At 38.5% G+C, this 19,047-nt stretch overlaps 1 protein-coding gene across 6 annotated transcripts in view; it reads left to right on the top strand.

Annotated features, from left to right (window-relative positions):
• LOC309386405 (uncharacterized protein) overlaps positions 1–18,632 on the top strand; it is a 131,042-nt gene extending 112,410 nt beyond the window's left edge. For all 6 annotated transcript variants that reach the window (XM_081941734.1, XM_081941735.1, XM_081941737.1 and 3 more), the window contains 8 exons: positions 32–203; positions 3,480–3,729; positions 4,555–4,669; positions 6,309–6,518; positions 7,524–7,725; positions 8,115–8,253; positions 9,022–9,079; positions 9,545–18,632. In XM_081941734.1, coding sequence (XP_081797860.1) covers positions 32–203; positions 3,480–3,729; positions 4,555–4,669; positions 6,309–6,518; positions 7,524–7,725; positions 8,115–8,253; positions 9,022–9,079; positions 9,545–9,826 — 1,428 coding nt within the window. In that variant the 3' untranslated portion in view covers positions 9,827–18,632. The remainder of the gene's footprint in view (positions 1–31; positions 204–3,479; positions 3,730–4,554; positions 4,670–6,308; positions 6,519–7,523; positions 7,726–8,114; positions 8,254–9,021; positions 9,080–9,544) is intronic.
• Positions 18,633–19,047: the final 415 nt, after the last annotated feature.

Genomic DNA, 19,047 nt, shown 5'->3' with positions numbered 1-19,047 from the left:
TCAGTGATCTAGGATTCTCATTTCATTCCAGGGTGAGATCAAAATCCCTGTGTGCATTGAAGATGAATGTAACACTGAACTGCCGCCAGCAGTTGTCCTTTTTCGGGCCTCACGGCAGTATGTATACGGCGTCCTCTTCAGTGTGGCTGAGACACATCGGCGGATGGAACGCCTGGCTGTGCGCAAGCGCATTCCCGTGGAAAGTAGGTAACTTCTCCAGACTTTTGTACATGTGTGTACTTTCCAAGTTCTCATTTAGGGCTAAATTATAGTAATTTCACTTAGCCACAGTTTGTTAATTAAGATACAGGGGCTGCATTCTTGTTTACCGCTTATGAAGCCAAATGATGTAAACCTCACATGCTTTAGTATGATTAGTAAATCAGATCACTGTTTCTAGAGCTTGGTGTTAAAATATGGGAGACAAGATTCCCAGAACTTACATTAGGTAGTTCAGAAGGATGTGCCCTGTCATGGTGGGATTTCTTGGTTAATAAGATTACAGGTACAGATCCTGTTCCTGCTCCCATTTTCTCAAGGCAGCTGAGAAGATGAGAACTGGGAGTCAGTTAAGCGTCTAGTGCTGCCTGCTTGGGGGTGGGTGGGGGTGGAGTAAGGCTCCTGTGTTTCTAAATGGGATGATGGAGTTTGTGGGATGTCATGTAGCCTCATACCTATGCATTGTCCTTTTTTCAGACAGATTACCCATATGCATATGTGTACATTGAGTATCTACATTTCAAATAGTATTGTTGTGTTGTCGGGCTTTCTAGTTACCAAATGGAAGTGCTATGTTGCTTTCTTTGTTGACTTTCCAGAGCATATTCTGAAGGCAAAACTTCCTAATTGAGCAGTTTTCCTATAACACTATATACTGTGTGTGCAGTTCTGAAGCCAATTTTTGTGTGTGTGAGAGAGAGAGGGGGAGGGAGGGAGGGAGGAGAGAGAGAGAGAGAGAGAGAGAGAGAGAGAGAGAGAGGGAGAGAGAGAGAGAAAACAGACTATGTGAAACATGTTAACAAAACTATTTAAGTGGGCTTTGTTTTAAGTTCACAACAGAAAGAGCTTTTGTTTGTTTGGTGCACATCCATATTCTCTGGGCCAGGTACTAACCTGCCTTCTCTTCAGTTATTTCATCATGAATGGCTCAGGGACCAGGTTCTGCCTCTTCCTGTATATTTTGGTAGTACCATGGTTGATCTTCACATTTATTCATGTTTTATAATAATAATAATAATAAATTTGAATTTATTAGCCGCTCCCTCTCCAGACAGGACTCGGGGCGGCGTACAATAACACATATAAACCATAAAACCTAACCTTTCCTAGCCGACTTATTTAGCCTCAAACATGAATCTCATCTTATTTTGTCTGCTTCTATCTACTTTCTTTTGATTTGCATCCTCCAGGAAGGGACTAAGGCCAAGCCAACTTTTTTCTGCAACTTATTCATAATTGTATAGGCAGCCCTCTGTGATGGTCTGTAATCCTACCACATAGCTCTGGAATTCATGCCCCGGCAGTCTTGTTTCATAATGTCTTCTCCCTTTTATGGAACCATTTACTCCAATTGTGATTACCTTATTTTTCGGAGTGTAAGACACACTGGAGTATAAGATGCACCAAGGTTTTGAAGAGGCAAATTAAAAAAATATTCCACTCTGCAAACCTCCCAAAAGCAGCCCGTTTTTCACGAAAATAGGCTTGTTTTTTCCACCAAAAAAGTCTTGATTAGCCTTTAGGGGGCTTGCAGAGTGCTCCTGGGGGGTGGCCCCCCCAAAAAACAAGCAAAAAAATTTTGTCAAAAAAATTGCATGCATAGCCTTTAGGAGGCTTACAGAGTGCTCCTGGGGGCAGTAAAATTGAACAAAAAATTCCCATTTTTCACTCATTTTTGCCTTCCCCAACCCCAGAGCTCTCTGAAAGCCTTCTACAGGTTCTGCACGGCCATTTTGATGAAGGGGGCGGAGTTTCAGGAGGCAAAAAATGCTGTATTAAGTGTATAAGATGCACCCAGATTTTCAGCCTCTTTTTTGAGGGAAAAGGTGCGTCTTATACTCTGAAAAATATGGTACTTGGTTATATGGCATAAATCAACTGTATATCCTTATATAAAGACATACTTCATAATATTTATACAGTGAGGAAAATGTTTTTCCTCCCTCTTCCTTACCATACAGCATTTTATAATTACCTTGTTCAACTTCCACAGGTGGTGTTTTAGTCTTATCTTATGGCTTCCAATCCCTTAGTCCCATTTGCATACCTTAAACTCACCATTCAATAGTCCCTGATGCTTTGCTCTCCATCTTTGATGCTTGATAAAGAAATTGTGTCCTTGTAGATTCTGGTGGATATCTGTTTTGCTTTCAGTCTAATTATGATATCTTTTTTGACTTGCAATAGTGGAATTGAATGCACTGTTTCATAGTGACCGTTTTGGGCCAACTTGAAAGACAGGTGCTAGGATTACTGTTTGACGCCATGATTATTAATTTTGGGGTTTTATTGTGCTTACATTTTATAGGGTTTCCTGCTTGAGCAGGGGGTTGGACTAGAAGACCTCCAAGGTCCCTTCCAATTCTATTATTCTGTTATTCAAACATAAGTTATTGGATGAGGTGATCCTATGTGGGTCTATGTTTTAATTGATTTAAGATTTTTTGGTTGTGTATGCTGCCCAAAGTTCATTGGATATGGGTGGCTATAACAAATATGAATAAATTATATGAAAAATTAAATTTAAAATAAGAACAGTGTGCAAATCATGGTGTTATGGATATTTTACTTCTGGTAACATCTCAGATTGCCCTGAAATTGCCAGATCAGCATAGTCTGTGAGAAAAATAGGATGTTCAAGTATTCCCCTTAGTGTCCTGGTCCTTTGAAGCATACATACTTTTCAGCAACCTACTCCTTGGCATACTGGATAAGAATTAATATAATGCAAAGAAAAGCTATATGTTCTATTACCTTGAAATGTACAATCGAATCTTATCACTGTTTCACATTTTGAGCTTGAAATATGTTTTTGCTGTAAGTGTACATTCATTGAAATATAAAGGTAAAGGTTCCCCTTGCACATATGTGCTAGTCGTTCCCGACTTTAGGGGGCGGTGCTCATCTCTGTTTCAAAGCCAAAGAGCCAGCACTGTCCGAAGACCTCCGTTGTCATGTGGCTGGCATGACTCAACGCCGAAGGCACATGGAACGCTGTTATCTTCCCACCAAAGTGGTTCCTATTTTTCCACTTGCATTTTTACATGCTTTCGAACTGCTAGGTTGGCAGAAGCTGGGACAAGTAACGGGAGCTCACTCCGTTACGCGGTGTTAGGGATTTGAATCACCGAACTGCCGACCTTTCTGATCAACAAGTTCAGTGCCTTAGCCACTTGGCCTAAAATATCTGAGTTTTGTTTATTATTATTATACAAACTGGGGAAGTGATTTATTCTAATCAGATATTTATCCCTACATAGCTCATCCTGTTATCGTTAAGGAATGGTCAGCGTACAAAGGGAAATCACCCCAGACTCCAGAGTTGGTCTCAGCTCTTGCTTTTCGGGAATGGACCTGTCCCAATCTCAAGAAGCTGTGGTTGGGCAAAGCAGTGGAAGACAAGAACCGGCGTATGAGAGCATTTCTGGCTTGTATGAAATCAGACACCCCTGGCATGCTCAACCCTGCCAATGTACCGACACACCTACTGCTCATGTGTTGTGTATTACGGTGAGTGGAGCATATCTGAAGAGAAAAGTTAAAAGAGTGGCAAGTAACATTGTGTGCTGGGGTTGGTACCACCGGGATATGGCTGTGAAGAAGAACTGTGAGAGATCTGTGCTATTGAATCCAGGAATTGGTTGTGGATTGGAGGTAGTAGTAAGAATTAGATTGACAATATCTGAAAATATAAAGGAGTAAGCATTATGCAGAGGTCCAGATGTTGAACTGGCAGTGGAAGAATCCATGTTCTAGTCCCTCCTGAGCCACAGAAACTTAATGAGTGACTTTAAGTGAATCATAGTGTCTCAGCCCAACTCACCTCATAGGACTTTGGTTGGGTAAAATGAAGGAGGAAGTGGTATGTATACCATCCTGAGCAAATATTGGGATATAAATCTATCAGATAAATTTATTGAAAGCTTATTGTTATATTTATGTTAGCTTAGTGATCTCCTGCTGTATATTAGTTGAAGATAAAACTATCAAATCTTACAAGTCAATCTAGAACCATTTCCTGATTTTAAACATGGTGACAAATAATATCCAGACCATTTGCTGAGATACACATTCGGGATCTTTGTTCTGCAAATGGTGACCATTGACTTGTGAAACTTCATTTCTTTCTTTAGCTTTACGGCTTATAACTTTTGCTAAGTGCATCTGTCTGTCTACTCATGCTTTTTTTTTTGTCTTGAAATTCTAGATTTCAACATTTAAAAAAATAATTTTCTCCAAGGCCCAGCTGTATCCAAAAGTAAAAAAGTATTTTAAATTTTGATTCTTGTTTAATAATATATTTCGTACTTTTATTTGAATTATTCTTTTTTCAAGATACATGATACAGTGGCCTGGAGGCCGGATCCTCCACAGACATGAATTGGATGCTTTCTTGGCCCAGGCTGTGTCTGCTCAGCTTTATGAACCGGATCAGCTTCAAGAATTGAAGGTTGGTGTTATTTATCACTCGTGTATTAGTCCTGACAGTGGGAATAGGAAAGAAGAGAGAAGATGAGGTGAGAGCTTAGGGGGCTGAGAATAGAAGAGTGCCCAAGTCTCATTCTTGCTAATGAAAGGTAAATTCCTCTTACATTTTTGCAGGCATAGAATTAGCTGTTTGTTCATGCATCTCTGCTGCCCCTTGCTCATTTCTTCCATTACTTGTGGCTACCACATTGCTTTTGGTATCTCAACCCTCCCAGGTTCCTATCATTTTACTAATCCAGTTGTTCTGATTAAGAGCAGGTAAATTTGCTCATATGATGAAATGCTTGTCTGTAAAGAACAGTTCCTCGCACATAGAGAACCAAGGTGTGGGGGACAAGGGAGAGGTTGTACTAGGATGCACTAGTTCTCCTATATTGCAGGGTACTCTTTTTGTCATTGAACTGAAATACAAATCTGCATAAATGATATTGGAATTCTTACATTTGATGCGTGGTTGCTTAAAGGAGACAGAGAGAGCTGTAGCAAGGACAGTATTTTGAGATGTTACAGGACAAATGCTGTAACATTTTTAGTAGAAGTAAAATCATTCCTCGACCCCTTCCTTCTTTCTTCGACTGTCATCAGTCCTGCTTTCCTTAAAAGTTCTGCTTAAGGTCAGTACTGTGCCATTGGTCCTGGAAGAAAGCCTACTCATTAATTCTAAGATAAAGGTTGTAAGGGACTCCATGAAACTGGATGATCCCTTGTGCATATTCTAAACAGGTGTATTAGATCACTTTCTCAAAATGGGGCATGGCCTCATTAGAGGTGGGTAGTTAGATCAGTTTTAAAGAAGAAGACCAGAAGTACTAAAATGAAAGTGCTTCCAAAGTACATGTTCAGCACAGAGGAACTAAATGGCCTTGGGTGTTGTCTGGGAGATGCTGAAAGGGTGGGAATATTGAACAGACGTGACCTCGGCTTTAGGATTTTTCTTGAAGTAAATGCTGTTTTCTTCCCCCGTCTTGGCTGAACATTCCCTGGAGGTAAAATGTGCTTCACACCAGTAGATCTTATGATTGGAGCAAGTGAGCAGTGTAACCCATAGCCACTGTGGTGTATTGTAGTTTGTCTTCCGCATGACATAAATACTTAATGTCTCTGGGATGGATGTTGGCCGTTATAGACAAACTTGCTTATGTGAAATAAATGCTCAATTGGAGGTTTATACTTTTCTGTTATAACAACATAGCCATAGTAATAGCACTTAGACTTATATATCACTTTACAGTGCTTTACAGCCCTCTCTAAGCGGTTTACAGAATCAGCATATTGCCCGCAAAAATCTTGGTCCTCATTTTACTGAGCTTGGAAGGATGGAAAGCTGAGTTCACCTTGAACCTGGTGAGATTCGAACTGCCAAATTGCAGGCAGCAGCAGAAGTAGCCTACAGTACTGCACTTTAATCACTGCACCCCCAAGGCTCAATATGATTATAGGGAACAAGAGGCATGGGTTGTGCTGTCTCTAACACTGCTGTCTTTAATACAGAAATAGTAGTATCACTGTATCCTGCCTTACAAAGACACTTAAGCTGGATCGTGGTCATGAGGCCCAGATGACAGAGGGGAAGGAGTAACGGGATGTTGCTTTCCTTGCAGATTGAGAAACTGGATCCCCGAGGAGTTCAGTTGGCTGCTCTGTTTATGAGTGGAGTGGACACTGCCCTTTTTGCCAATGATGCTTGTGGGCAGCCTGTGCCCTGGGAGCATTGCTGCCCATGGATCTACTTTGATGGGAAACTCTTTCAAAGCAAACTGATTAAAGCTGCACGAGAGAAGGCACCTCTGATAGACCTCTGCGATGGCCAGGTAAGCATCCTGTAGCAAGAAGTTGCTTCTGCTCCTGACTGACGAAGTTGTGGCAGCAGTTGTTTCTGGTTTTCATTTGTAGGTGTTCTGATGCGCAAGAGAGGGTACCAATGCTGCCTATATGTTCTTCTCTCTTAAAAATCAACAGAGAAACCATTTGAGCAAAGATAGAGATGTTGCTCTCAAATTGCTTTATAAAATGATTTTTTTAAAAAAAACAGCTTTACAAATTGCTGATATTCCAGATAACTTTGTCTTTCAGTTTTGTCTCCTTCATCAATAGCTGAATGCGCGCTTTGTGTTTATTAGACTGTACAAAAGACAGCAGGAAAAGTGCAGTGCTATCATTCTCCTTGGTTTACTGCCCTAAATAAGCCTTGGAGCAAATTGATAGCCCAGCTATCTGACTTACCTTGTGCTTTAGAGAGTGTATTGTATAGGATGATCAAACTAACCCGGGGGTGGGGGGGATCCCAATGGGGGTGGGGGGGTTAATTACTGGAGGTGGTTACTAGACTAACTTGCTGACCCTCCTGCACTTCCTGCTTTCCCCCCGCCCATCTTTTTCATTTCATATTTTTGACTTTCATTATTTTTATTGTTTCATTCCTTTACTATTATTGTTTTTACATTTTTATCATCTTTTTTTCTTTCATTGTTGTAGGCTGCCTAGAGCAGCTCCAAGGCAAGATGGGCGGCAAATAAATGTAATAAATAAACAAAGTGAATGGTGTTCAGCTCTTGCTGATTTCATTGAGAGTGTCGCAGCATCTGATATTATCTGGATATATCTTCCTTGTCCCAATTACTGTCAATTTATGGTATGATTTTTCCCATTGGCACTTGGCCCAAGTTGTGCCAAAGGAACATGCCTTAGATTTCTCATCAGTTGCGCTTTCTTGACCTTGGAGGATATTATATAAAGACTGTAAGAATATGGAGATCTTCCCAGAATTCAACTGATACCTCTTCTGTGTGTTCTGTTTCTATTTGGTCTTGGTTCAGACCGAGCAGGTGTCTAAAGTAGAGAAGATGAGGCAGAGTATTCTGGAAGGCATCAACCTCAATCGCCAGGCTCCTCCACCTCTTCTCCCACCTCCACCCTTTGTGCCCTCTATGGCAGCACCTTTTTATCCAGTGCCTCTTTACCCTCGCACTATTGGATCAATGCAGCAAGCAGCCCCTGGGAGGACTAGAGGCTTCACAGGTAAGTGACCGAGGTCCAGATGCATCTACTAGACCCTTCATTCATATATATGTGATTCCTATATTTTGAGTGTAGAGTCAAAGTTCCAAACAACGAACTTAATAGTACCAGTGTAAGAGTCTTCATTAGTACAGTGTCATCTTGGCATGGAATTCTTGGGAATATTAAATGCTAATTCTTTTGTGACTTCCAGTTCATATTTGTATTTTTAATGTTGAAAGGATGCAACCTAATGTACAATTAACCAACAAAAACACGTGTGCACATGCTTTCCTCCTCCCCTGTCTTTTCCAATGATAAATTTGATTTAGATCTGTGGATAAAGCTAATCCCATATCGCCCTGTCCTTTCTTACCTTTCCTCTTACTGACTATGCCTTTCCTCTCCAGGACTCCATCCAATCCCACCACAAGGAGGCAAATTGGAAATTGCTGGGATGGTGGTGGGGCAGTGGGCTGGGAGCAAACCTTCTCGGGGACAGGGCTCCTTTGGCATGCAGGTGGTGTCAGTTGGAGGCCCAGGGAAAGGGTAAGTAGCACTAGAGGATAGCTTTGATTAGTTGCTGCCAGATTCTCCCTTCGTTCCTTGTAACCTGTAGAAATGCTAGGGCATCTTAACTGCAGGCTACAAATGCTTGTCTGGATATTTTGCTCTGGGATTATTATTACTTCAACAGAGCTAAAAGGAGAAAGAGTGGAGATGGGAAGGGAAAACAGCAAATTAAAGCATTATTTCTTAAAGATACATTTTTCTTATAGTGACCAGATTTGATGGAAACAGTTCAAGGTAGGCTAAATGGCAATTTCAACTTTCAGCTGACTCTGTTTCCCATCTGATGGATGATAACCAATGGAAAGGAAGAAAACCAAAAGAAATAAATATAGCTGTTCATGTTTAATATTTGTATGTAATGTCAGTCCTCTGAGACTCTGATAAATACATCCATGCACATCATAAAGACCATTATCTTTACAAACTTTTACAAACGTGTCTCAATTGCTTCCTGAAAATTGCTAATGTGAAAAGCATCTTTATCTGACCACAATTCATATATATTCTAAGTGAAAGGCTCTTTAGAAGTCGCTGTGGTTTTTAAGCACAGGAAATGTATTTATTTATTGTGAAGAGATTAAATTATCCTAAATACTGTTGGATGTTGCAATTATTTTGATCTTGGTCATAAAATGCTAAGAGTCCCTAAGTGATAAAACAGTGCACAGCAAATAAACAAACAAACAAATCTCTTCTACCTGTGAACTTGAACTTTCAGCTTTTTTTCCTTTTCCTATTCTGCAGCCGTGGCCGTGATTGCTCTGGAAAAATCCCCAAAGGAAACAAGAAAGTAAACAAGCAAGTATGTCTCCCTAAGGATTGTGGAAATTCATTTTATTGTAAATTTTATTGTAAAGAGTTTTCCTCTTTTGCTGATTGATCCATACTGAGTTCTGTTCATCTCATCCATTATGCAGCAGACCCTTAAATAAGGAATGACCTTTGAAAATGTACAAATGCAGAGAACCAAAGGTCAGCTGCACAAGCGATTCCGTAAGACGAGTCTCTTCAGAACGCGGATGTTAAGGCGTAACAAATATAATCAGCCAAAATAATGCAAGATTGCAAATCTCTTGAAATATATGCAGTATATATTTTGTAAACTGCCTGAAACTATTCAGAAATGGACGGCATACAGATTTGCAATGTAAAAAACAAAAATCTAATGGCATTTGGAGATTTCAGCTCTTCCAGCTGTGTTTTATGGCAGGCTTTGAGTCTTCTGCTTCCTGATCTTTTCCTAAAGCCTTTCCTTTGTGTTCGACAGAGCTTGACCGACGGAACTGCAAAGACGTCCGAGTTCGGCAGCAACGGCAGCAGCAGCTGCAGCCAACCCCAGTCCCAGTTTAATGGGGATGGAGGCCTCCCCTCCAGAGCCAACGAAGATCCCACTGTTGGAGCATGTCCTTCAGCCGCATCACCTTGTGCCTTAGCAAGAGACACTGACTCATGCAATAACAAAAGCCCCTTTTTTGGGACGCTGGGTGGGGACTCTGAACGATGCCCGGAGAACAAGCTTCCCTTCCCAGTTCTGCAGAAAGAGGAGTGAATAGATGCCGCTGTGGGTCCAATTGGCTGGCAAATGGGATGGGTGGGTGGGATGACAAGGTTTTGACCTGCCAACGATAGCATGGGGAAATTCAGCCCTTCAACACATTGGCTAGAATGTAAATGCAATCAAGTGCTTGAATAGAATTACTAGCTAGGCAGGGCAGAGACAGGGAGATTGCTGTCATGATAGCTCACATTACAACATTTGGCTAATTAATCAAATTGCTCCACTACAGCAGATATTATAATATTGTGAGGTCAAGCAGCCTGCTGGGACTCTTGCCCCTGTTTTGGAGGATAACATCAGCTTTTTTGCATTCCGCCCCTCAATTTTGCCACTGTGCCAATCGGATCCATAAAGGCGGCAATTTTTTAAGTTTATTTGAATTTATTTTTGTTTTTTAATTTTATAGGGGGAAGACTTTTTAGGGGGCAAGAATTATGAATTCTGGATTTTGGGAAGGGGGATATTTTTAAAGGAAGAAAAAGCCAGGAAGGTTTTACTTTAAAATGGGGCAGATTTTTCCTGCCTGTCTTGTTTAATTTCTTGCCAACTGCCCCACCATCAGGCCAAATAGCAGTATTGCTTTGAGGGATGGTGATGTTGGTATGAATTAAGGGGTGTGCATGAGAGACAATGATTTTTAAGAGAGAAAGAGTAGTACCACCACTGCAAATTATGCACAAGATGCATATAGCAGTGGCGTGTGCTTTTTATTATATATGAAAGAGAGAGAGAGAGAGATATTATATTTATATATAACATTAATAGAGCTATATATAAATATGAATGCTACAAACCCGGAAGGGGTAAAAATGTTCCCGGGAGACAACTTGCGTTCCAAAGCGCTACGTGTTTAATGAATTAAAGGTCTGCTTCGCCAGTTGCCAGCAATTGGGTCCTATCCTCAGGTTGCGGCAGTAGATGAGGCAGGCCTCCTGATACCAGACAGAACACTTCTTATCCTTAAACAGACAAGCACTTACTGTTACAATTCCAGGACTGTGATAATGGCTGAAGATAGCTGGGGCTGTAAAGACGTGGGGTGGATAGCCATCCAAATGGGGAAGTCATGGGGTGAGGCTGCAAAGATATCCATCCTACCCAGAAACGGGGTGGGTGTGAGAGATTTTAGCTCTTGTTGCCATTAAAAAGGTGACATTGAGGGCGTTGGGGGGGGGGGGTTGGTTATTGCAGTTGCTCAGCTGGTGATTCTTTATTCTTCTCTTCCAAGGGAATCCTACAAGTTCAGTACACGATCTAGAATCTAGGACGAATAGGGCCTTTTAGAAATCACCCTGCCCACCCCCCAAGCTTCGCACAATCTGCTATCAATTCTTATGCTGATGATAATGGGAAAAAATTTCCAAAGACTTGCTGAAAATAGTTGGTCGAGGTTTTCAGTAGTGTAGCTAAACTCCATTATATACACAAGTTTCTCTCCCATTTCCCTATCCTTTTGGGTTGTCTAATTTGAATTACACCTATCCTTGCAGATGATCTTGTAGAATCTGAAAGCCTTGAATATTGGAAACTTGGTAAATCCATTTTGCGTACTGAAGCAGATTTCAAATGCAGAATGTTTATATAGAGCAGGCAGTTCAAATTTTTTTAAAAATTCACATAATTTGGGGTAGGAAATAGAACAGGCTGAACATTCTGTTGGAAAGAATTTCTAAACCAGTTTTCCAGCTGCAAACATACATGCACTTCTGCAGTGCATATTTCTTTCTAGTTTCTTACAACTTCTATGGCACGTACCTCAGATGACTTGAGTAATCTAAAATGTGTTTTGGTTTTTAATTTGTCTTCTGCTATCAGTATCCATAGGCTGAATGTTTCCCTTTCTGTTCCTCCAGCAGAAGGGCACATGATTAAACCGCTGCTTGGAACAATGGCTGGTTGCACTTCAAACCAAAATCAGTAAAGTATTCTTAATAGTACAGAGTAATGATATGAAATTAATTGCCACAAGATAAATGTTGGTAGCCACGACCATAGATCCTTTAGTGAGTGATTCAATGTATTATTGGGCAACAACTCATGATAACTAAATTGAATGTATATGTTCATAAGAAATATTTTCTTAAACTTCAATTACTGCAGAAGAAAAATTGGATTGTGTTAAAAAGCGAGGAAGGGTATTATCCAGATTTTTAACAAATTTATTTGCCTTATTTTCTGCAAATGTATAAAATGAGTAGTTAAAATGGGTTTAAAACCTGAAACAGGGCAGGGTATCTAATTTCTACTGCTGGCTCCATTCCCTTGGATGAGTTATCCACCTACCAGAACCCAAAGTAGGAAGCCCTGATCTTCCTCCTCCCAGTTGAGTTGCCAGATCACTCTCATCAAAAGATTTTAACTGTTTGCTTCAGGCATTTTTTTGGAATTGATCTATAACCAGTTGGCTATTTTTGCTCTGCAGCTGTTGACTCAAACTCATTGAGATGGGAAATTTCTTATATTGCTCTAAGAGCAGGAACTTTGGAAATGATCCATGGTTGCCAGAAGGGAGGTAGCACCCGAAAAAGATGATCCCTTAAAGGCAAGAACTTGACAACAGCCAAAGGAAAGAGTTGCTTTTACCTTTGGGAAAATAGCTAGAGCAGTCTAAAGGGTGAGAGGGCATTTTTGTTTGAAAACTATCATAGTTGTAGCTGGGGAGTATGGGAAGTAGACTCTATTTTAGAAAACAAAGAGCTGCTATTTAAAGTAGTTTGTGATACAGAGTTTGAGTATTAAGAATAACTTGATTTTTAAAAAGTATTTCGGGTAGGTAAATTTTGGAAAAATCAGATTTTTTTAAATAGTTGAAGCAGCACACTTTTCAGCTGCAAAAACTAGTAATTCTGATTGGGTTGGCGTTCTAAACATGGAAAAGAGAAAGTTTTTGTTCTGCTGGATAAATTGTGAATAACTGGCAAATTGATGTCTTTCGTATTGTGAAGTACTGGCTCGACAGTTAACAAAAAGAATCATCTTGTTTAAAGATAGCAGTACTACTAAGAATCATACATTTGGAGAGCATCTTATAAGCTTTCCCACTCCAAAACAAAAATAAAATCTTTTCCTTTTTTTAAAAAAAAATATTTATTTGCAGAATGGAACTAGTAATCAAGTCTTTTAAAATCTTGATTGTTTTGTTTCTAACCTTTGCTGATTAAAGCTAGTTGTCCAATGCAAAAATTGCCTTGAAGAGTCAACTTTCATTCAGGAATGACTCACATTCTATCAGTGGATTCCATTGAGTACTAATCATCTAGATTGTCTGGATAATTTTTTTATATTTGGGGATTTGTTTTTTTAATCAGTTATCCCTTCTTTTCCAGTTCCCTTGGTTCTTTCATATTATATCCTGTTGCAGTCCCTAAATAACATCTTAAATGTTCAACTTTCCTTTGCAAGAAAGCCCCAAATAAAACCCTGTTGTCCAGTAAGCAAAATGAATAAATAAATAAACCCCAATGTACCATTTAGAATACAGTTCTTTTAGCCTTAGTATCTAGGTAGCATTCTATATCTAGAGTTATGGCAGAATATTAATCCCAATCCAGCATCAGGCATTGGATGGGAGATGTATGTCTCTACTTCTTGCATGGAAGATCCAATATAAATTAATAATTATATTTGCAGCTATTATATTTCGCTAAATGTGGAATCCAGGTATGAATTTTTCTACAATGACCTTAAGATTCATGCTTTTGTTTCTTTGTTATGATAGCAGAACAAACAGAACTTTAAATCACACATCAAAGAAGATTGGGGGAAATATGCCTTTTCTGGTGATATCCTAGCCCCCGTCTCAGTTGAAACAACTAATTTGAAGAGACTGTGGTTCTCCATTGTGAAATGTACTCTAATATGGGCCTAACAAGGAAGTGCCCTTCTATTCCCAGGATGAAGGATGGGAAAGATAAAGACTTTCATTTAACCATCACATTATTTCCTGATGCAGGTTGTTCAATTTGGAATGGGATTCCCAAGTGAACTTTGATGAACAGCTTGACATCTTCCTTTGTGTCAACTTTAGTTTGACAGTATTCGTGGAGGCAAGATTCTGTCCTAAGAGTAGCAGAAATGTCTGTACAGCCAAATCTTTGCCAGTTCTGACGTCTAATCCCAGAGCTACAGCTCTGCTTGCTTATGTTAGTCAATTATCCAGGTTTGTTAGCGTACAGATAATTTGCTACAGTATCTTGCAGTTTAGGGGTAGATAAGGCTGCCTCAGTTTTCTGTCATCTTAATTTTCTAACTCCAATGCTTCAGAAGAGGAATGGGATCAGAGTTTGATTGACTATATTGCTAAGATTAAAAAAAAAAACACCAAAATGTTCTGGTCCAATCCCCATTTCTAAAACCCTGTAGAATTCATGTGGTTTTATGGTCGGTTTGGGTTGCAGAAATTAATGAGTCTCAGTTGAAAACTAGTTCATTTTGCAAGTAATAGAAAAATATCAAAGAGTTCTGTGGTTCTATGGGAGTGTGGAATGTGGATTGAATATAAAAGTAATTTTGATTTTTTTTTAAAAAAATCCTAATTGTTCATATTAGCAAAGTTAGCAAAGATATTGTATAGAAATGGTGCCTGGATGAACTCTCAGATATTGAAAATGATGCCCAAATTTAATTTGGTAGATTTTTTTTAAACATTTTAGAAAATGGTTGTGGAGATATGCATTTGATCATTTTATACCCATAACAAAATTCAATGTTTGAAGATTAAATTTTACTTAGTTTTGATCTGGAGTAAGCTAGTAGGAAATGAGGTTTGAAATAATGTTATTCAATTTCCCTTGATAAACATACTGAATACTTTTTAAACATGTAGATGATTGAGGCCTGATTTTGTTTTGAGCTGCTTACTGTCTGCTGATCCAAAACAATAGAAGGTATCATGCAGCTTTAAAATATTCAATAAAAATGCAAAGTGCTTCCCTAGGGGCTGTAAGAGGGATAATGAAAACATGCAGTTCAAAGTCCAGTGCTGTATCAGAGCCAAAGAGATGGATAAAATTACTGGTTTTGTTTCTCCTTTCTGGATCCAAAGAATCACTCTTTTCTTCATTGATATATTTAGATTTCTGAATGTAATTTTTATTTTCACCTCAGTTGGTCAAGGCATCTTTTACTTGCATTAAGTTAACTCTTTCACGTACATGACCATTTCTTAAAAAACGTCTCTGATTTGATGCCCATTGCTCCACGATATGAGAGCCAGATGACATGACCTTCTTAAGTCCACAGTGAAAAGCAATAATTTGACAAATGCTTTTTAAGCAACAGTGGATTTGCATATATTCTTGCAAAAATGTACTGTTTTAATTACTGCCGTTTCCCAAATCAGGTCAGACTGATACAGTTCGTGTCTGCAGACCTAAAATAGGAATATTATGTTACGATGAAGTCATTCCAACTGGAGAAAGATTTTGTAATTGAGCCTTTCTTTGAGAGAATTAAAGACTTTTTGAAGGGCTCCTCCCCACCCTACGTTTTAGGATAGAACTGATTAATATCATTTGAGGTACTATTTTTGCAGAATGAGTCTTTCTCCTAGGGACCCTCTTCTCTTTTGATCAGAATAGCCTGCCCCAGTCCACTGGCTAGGGAATTGGGAGATCTGAAGTTCAACACATATCTGGGGAGGAAACCAGATTGAAAAAGGTTGGATTAGAATTACAGCAGGAGCATAGTGGTAGATTGGGTTGTGCTTTGAAAAACAACAGGTAATATTTTCATATTGTTTTTGTCTTTATTTGGGGGCAAAGGAATGCAAATTCCCTATCTTTCCCTAAACTAGTAGATGTATTTACAGTAGTTACTAAAATTTTTGAGGGTTCAGAAATCAAATGTTAATACAGGTTACACTGTGCCTTAAATAGTAATATTAAAATTAATTTGAATTGAAACCTTGAAATGACAAACTTTCAAACCAGTGTTTTTAAAGAACAGTTCCTAACATTGAGATCCTCTTGTGAAATCAGAAATCTAAAGTATTGCTTTGGAACCAAGGGTTCAGATTTCAAAGATGTTAAATATGTAGCCCTCAAACCCTTGTATCCAAATTTTAAAAATCTGGAAGAATGTTTCATTTCAAATATGTCACTACAGGTGAGTGTTTACCACTGCTGATCATTTGGTAAAAAATAGGTATTGTAAGCTTAGCCTGTTTGTGATCCTGGAGAAGTACGGGAGTAAAAATCTGAATATACAAAGCATCTATTTTTCCTATCCTTGCATTTCTAGAAAGCTGGAAACTTAGTGCAAGATAACCTGTGAAACTTAGAAGTTTTAAAATAGTCATGATAGATAATACAGAAGTTTTATGAAAAGAAAAGGAATATTTTTTGTATCTCTGAAAAAAATTTATGGATCGCTGGAAACTAAATGGTTGCAATTAATTGCAAATCCCCAGTTCATTGAGGTTGATTTCTAGGGAAATGTTGTAACTAACTGACCCAAAGGTTTTCTCAAGTATTTGTGAATCTAGGCCATTCTTTTTCATTTATTTCTGTAATCCTTTTGTCTGGTATCCCCCATTTCGATGCCCTTCATTTAAAATGGACTTCAATTCCCATAATCCTTAAAGTAGAGATTATGGAAATTGAACTTCAGTTTTGGAGAGTTCCTTGCCATGAGATCCTGGTCTAGATTCCCTCTAGAACTGGATCTTTGTGTGGTATAGATTGTCAAGTATTTATCCCAGTGAATTAAGGCCCATTAATTGCACCTATGTTTTCATGTTTATTGTCATCAATTGCTGAGTTAGCATATTGTGATGTTGAAAATTCATGGAAGTAATTTGATTCTTCCCTACCCATCATCCAGTGAATCTTAAATTACCAATGTGACAAAGTGTTTTTCTGAGTTCAGACTGCATCCTTTAAAATATAGGAGGACATCTTTTAGGGTAGAAATATAAAATTAATCTTTTTAAGCTTGCTGTATTTGGTTGCAGTTCTGAATTTCTAAAGCATATTTCCTGGAGTCCAACAACCTTTGTAAGGATTTGACCCATCAAATCATAAGACATGGGGTTTTAGCATGCTTCCTTCATAATTTTGTCACCAGGGAGGGAGGGAAAGTTTAAAACCGACCTGTTGACCAAGATTGCTTGCCTTTCTCTTAGGAGTCATTGATCCCATTCTGAGGCAGTACTGAAAATTGTGACTGTGGCTAGCAATTCCTAAGCTTTTGCTACCAGTTAACTTGGCTGGAACTCTTAAGAAAATGGAATATTCCAAATATACTTTCAATATAATATATACTTGAAAAGGCTAGGGAGCCTTTTCAGGGAGGGACAGCTTTTAACTTTTTCTGATGTGGTTTAGAATTCCATTCTTTCTTGGATTCAGAATCAAACAAGTGAACCCTTAGATCCCTGGGGGAGTGATAGAGGAACATTATTACAACAGGGACATGATTCTTGTGGAGGGGAATGGGGGTGTCCCAATCCACAAATTATACATAGATAACACTTGAGCCTGTGAAGAGGACACAGTGCCACTAACTAGCCATTTGGGCCAGAGAACCACCATCCCATCCCCCCCCCCCCCCCCCAATCACTCAACTTCAAATGTAACTTAGTGCAAACCTTAACTGTAGCTACTTGGATGAAAAGCCCCATTGTACTATGGTCTCTTCCTCTAAGTAAGCATGGTTAAGATTAGGCCACACAAATCCTACACAAACTACAATATGTTCTTTTTATTTTTAATGTAGTTAGCAGAATTTTACTACCAAGGTTGAATCATTATAGTAGCTAACTTACAACATGTACTTTGCTAAATATGCATGTACTTCTATTTTTAATTTTTTATTCTTCCCATTCTCTCCCCTCCCAAAAACCTCTTCTGCTTTTTGGTTTTACCTTTGCTGATTTCTGTTTTGAAGTCCACCTTTAATGTTTAAAGGAAACCTAATGAACACACCTGTTACGAATCTTACCATTTTAACTGCTATTTACTGGTCATTGCTTAAAGTCAGACGCTGTTGCTCATTTTCTAGTTATTTTTCAGATTAGATTTTTGTCCTCAATTTTGAAAAATCAACCCTTTCTTCCCACAAGCACCATATCTGTCTATAATATTACCCTTTCAGATGGGATGTACACCTTTTCTGATTATAACCATTGCTCTTGTATTTTGGTAGATGCTTTGTTGATAGTAACTAAATGCCTAGTGAGATTTTTAAAAGTAAAAACAAACTCAGTTGTTATTTTAAGCCAGTCTTTTCCCTCATACTTTCCTTGAGTAATCTTGACATTGCATTTTTACCAGATATATATCTCTCCACAATTGCCTTTTCAAAATGTTTAGCCTAAGATTTTAGCTTAAAAAAATACAAATCAATAATTTTGCTGAAGAGAGTAAATCTGATTTTTCTTGTTAGTGAGCCCGTCAATTGCAAGTTTCATGTTTTATTTATATGGGAAATTAATGATGAATACATTATTCCCTTCTACCTTTTAAAATATTTCTTTTTATGCTAATTAACACCTGTTCTTAGTGGATGGATAAATGTTATCTTTACTGTCCCCACCCCAATCTTGATAATCAAATTCCCATCTCCCCAATCCTTGCACCCCACAACATACTCCATAGGTTGTTGGGTTTTTTAATCAGTGTAAGTTTGGACAGGTTGCTCTAAATCGGGGGAAATTTGCAGTAGGTTTGTGATCAGAAAGCTTGGGTGTCTTTTGGGAATGTTTTTTGCTGGTGGAATCTTGGTGCGCTGTTCATCTGTTGATGATGGAGAAAGACTTACAGTGCTTAATAAAGTCTATTCTTTTAGTAAAGAAAAAGTGGTGTCTCTTTTGTTTTACACTCTGTTTATTGAGGCCATCATTTCAAGTCACCACTAGGTATGAGCTGCAACTCTGCAGAAGCTGCTTGAGGGAAATACTCCAAATTGTAACATGCAAAGAAGAAATCCATTTCATAAAAAATTAATAATTAAGTGACAGTAGCCAAATTTCAGTAGATGTTACTTCTCTCAATCATTGAACATCATAGTTTGTATTCTACAAACTACATAACATTAATTTATCAAATTTATATGGCTGTCCATATCACAGAAAGTGACTCTCAGCAGTGTACAACATCCAATAAAACAATATATGTATAAAACAATCATTACTAAAAATAATTATACTTATTTAAAAATAATTGCAAAAAGATTAGAACTATAAAAGCAATACTTTTCTTCAGAAGAAAAAG

The sequence above is a fragment of the Natrix helvetica genome (assembly GCF_964273705.1).
Source record: "Natrix helvetica genome assembly, chromosome: 1".
NCBI classification, from domain to species: Eukaryota; Metazoa; Chordata; class Lepidosauria; order Squamata; family Natricidae; genus Natrix; species Natrix helvetica.
The sequence above is the reverse complement of the archived record's forward strand: the minus strand, read 5'-3'. Positions and strand labels throughout refer to the sequence as shown.